General features: G+C 37.2%; 1 protein-coding gene across 1 annotated transcript in view; it reads right to left on the bottom strand.

Moving 5' to 3' along the window:
- Positions 1 to 2,815, bottom strand: part of LOC106532239 (integrin alpha-5) — a gene marked incomplete in the record, with an annotated part of 81,050 nt that overhangs the window by 29,464 nt on the left and 48,771 nt on the right. Inside the window, 3 exon segments of the mRNA XM_014028263.1 lie at positions 471 to 584; positions 656 to 701; positions 782 to 973. Of these exon segments, the coding sequence (XP_013883717.1) occupies positions 471 to 584; positions 656 to 701; positions 782 to 973 (352 nt within the window).

Raw genomic sequence — 2,815 nt, 5'->3', positions numbered from 1 at the left:
GAATAATCTGAATGGGGTGTTTACATGACGTGTTTTTATTCAGAATGGCCATTTAATCCGATTACTCATGTCCATGTAAACGTAGCTAGTGTTTCCTCCTTATTTTCAAAGCAGTAAAAAATACCAAGAAGCACCAAAACAAGGCTCAATTGTTTTAGGAGAGATGGCTGACATGAAGACATCAGCCATTTGGGTAAATGCCACTCAGCCGTCTAAAAATRTTCCACATTACTCGGATGGTTAAAGTGAAATTGTGGAAAATATTCACCCGGATTGAAAAGTTTAACTCAAAGCAACARCAAACTGTCAGAAACAATGTGTGTGGTACATGGTGGTCAGTCRTTCTGAAGTTGATCCTAAACTTTAAAGGTTTTTATTAAAATGCTTTATGTTGCTGCAGTTACCCAAACCATATGTTGGAACACACGTTGCAGATGAACTTTTAAAAGGAAAAAAGTTGGTCTTCTTACCAAGACACGGAAATGGTTTCATTCCCTTTGATGAGAAAACATGTTTTCTCCTCCTGGTTAAACATGGCTGGCTGCACAGTCAGAGACGCGCTGGCATTCACTATTGGTCGAGCCCTGATGTATAAAACAAAAACAAAATTAAAAGATATGTTTTACAATGAAATTTGCTGGGAGTGCAGACATACCTGTACAGTGCAGCCTTATCTGACCCAAAAGCACCAACAATCAGATCTGTAAAAGTAAAGTGAGGTAAGTGAAGATATCAAAGCATGAWAAACAGATGTCTGGTGGGAAAATGTTGTCTCCTGTACCTGGGTACCCGTTCTGGTCCAGATCTTTGTCCCCCCTCATGGCAAAGCCAAAACCAGAAGGAAAAGAGCTCACAGCCCATTGGCCGGAAAGTGTCTGGGTGGGTGCGTGGTTCAGTCCTCCTGCATGACCGTTATAGATGAAGACCAAACCCTGCTGGTCTCCTCCTCCGTAGGGACAGCCAACAGCCATGTCTAAATGCAAGAAGTAAGAAAACATTTTATATTTCGACCTGAATCCAAGCTGAAGTATTTTTATACTTGACTGGAAGAGGATATCAAACACTGTTTAAGCACTGGCTGTGCTTCGAGTCATCCTGCTGAAAGAAACTGTTAAACATGTTCAACAGTTTCTGATTGGTCCTAATTTTGCAGTAACTGACTTTGTGTTACAAGCAGTGATTATCTGAGTTAGACTTTGAAGGAACTATGACGAGAAACTGCAAAAATATCCAAGGTTCTCTGCTTTAATTTGCAAATTTTCTCTTCAAATTCTTTATTTTTCTCTTTTATATGTGCTGTACAGTATGTGTAGTAGGGGTGCAACCATCCATATCTGTATGGAACAGTGATTTAGGTTCAATACACATTATGTATCAAACAATACAGATTTTTAACATTTATTTTATCARCTTGTCTTCTGAAGATGCTCTGTGTTGAAGGATCAGTGGATCTGTGTTCGACTACTCCACCTAGGTTGTAATGTTGAGCACAGATCCACTGAGAAACTTGCTGTTTCAGCAACATTTAATTTTAAAAACTGGACTTTTGAGGTTAAACAAATGTTCATAATTATTTCAATAAATTACTGTATGCGTTAAGAAGGGCATGGACATTTTTCTGTTTTGTATAGAAAACATATCAAACTGTGAGACTGAAATATTGAACTGAATTGTGAATTTTGTGTATCATTGCACCTGAAGGAAATTTATTCTGTTTGCCACAGAWTGTTAACACACTGTTTTATTCCTAGTGTAAGAAAATTCGTATTCAATAAACTGAAGTCGATATTAAAAACACAATTGTTAAAATGATTTGTAGAAGGAATTAAACCATACAACACCAGAATTCTGGATCTGAGTGAGGTTTATGGTCACTCAAGCTGACAGGAAACCAACACTACCGGAAAAACAGTAAGTTCATGTATTTATACACCTTCTTCAATGCCTGCATTCTCCCCCTACTGACCTATGGCTGAGTCACAGGCATTCAGACAAAATCCTCAGCTACTGTCATCACACCGGTTCATTATGTGTTGTCACATACTTCGGACATGTAACTAATCTATATCAATCAAAACATAATAGATTAAACACAGCCAACATTACAAAAAAAGGAAAACCTAAGAATATAGTGTGGTGCTTTTAACATCAGTACTAACCTCTAATAACTTTAAATTTCTTCAATCCCCCTGTTCACATGACCAAATCATGTGAACACTAGGAAAACTAGAGTATGTTCTGATAACTTATTTTGCAATATAACCTATTTATATGTGAGTTAGTGATGTACAGTCTGTTTTAAGAGGTTCATGTCAGAGTCATCTCAAGCAGAGTACTCTTGTGACATGATTAGTTAATACACACCTGAAGCATTTACAACATGTAAACATTTTAACATTAGAACTCAGTGTTCTGTTGTCTAAGTGTTTCTGGTACATGGTAGGGAAAACACTGTAGGGGTCACCTCGAGTCAAATTATCAGGAACTGTCTTGGACTCTCAGTCCTCTGATGGGCCTTCGAATGGACAAGAACTCTGTTCCACTTAGAAGTGAATCTAGGCCACCCAAGGCCACTTTCCTTCTAAATCAGATAAAAACTGAAGAATTTTCTCTTGTTTGATTTATTGTTCTCTTAACTGAAAGTATTACGCATTTTGATAATCAGAGAATGTTTATCAAAGTTACAGGAGAAGAGAGGACAGATCTCTTTTCTCCCTCAGTATGATTTCAGCTATGTATGGTTTTTCTGTGGGAAAATTCTTATTTAACTAAAATAATCTTTATGGTTTAAGTGTTTTACTTGTCTGAATCATAT

The sequence above is a fragment of the Austrofundulus limnaeus genome, unplaced genomic scaffold (genome assembly GCF_001266775.1).
Source record: "Austrofundulus limnaeus strain Quisiro unplaced genomic scaffold, Austrofundulus_limnaeus-1.0 Scaffold737, whole genome shotgun sequence".
In the NCBI taxonomy this organism is placed as follows: domain Eukaryota; kingdom Metazoa; phylum Chordata; class Actinopteri; order Cyprinodontiformes; family Rivulidae; genus Austrofundulus; species Austrofundulus limnaeus.
The sequence above is the reverse complement of the archived record's forward strand: the minus strand, read 5'-3'. Positions and strand labels throughout refer to the sequence as shown.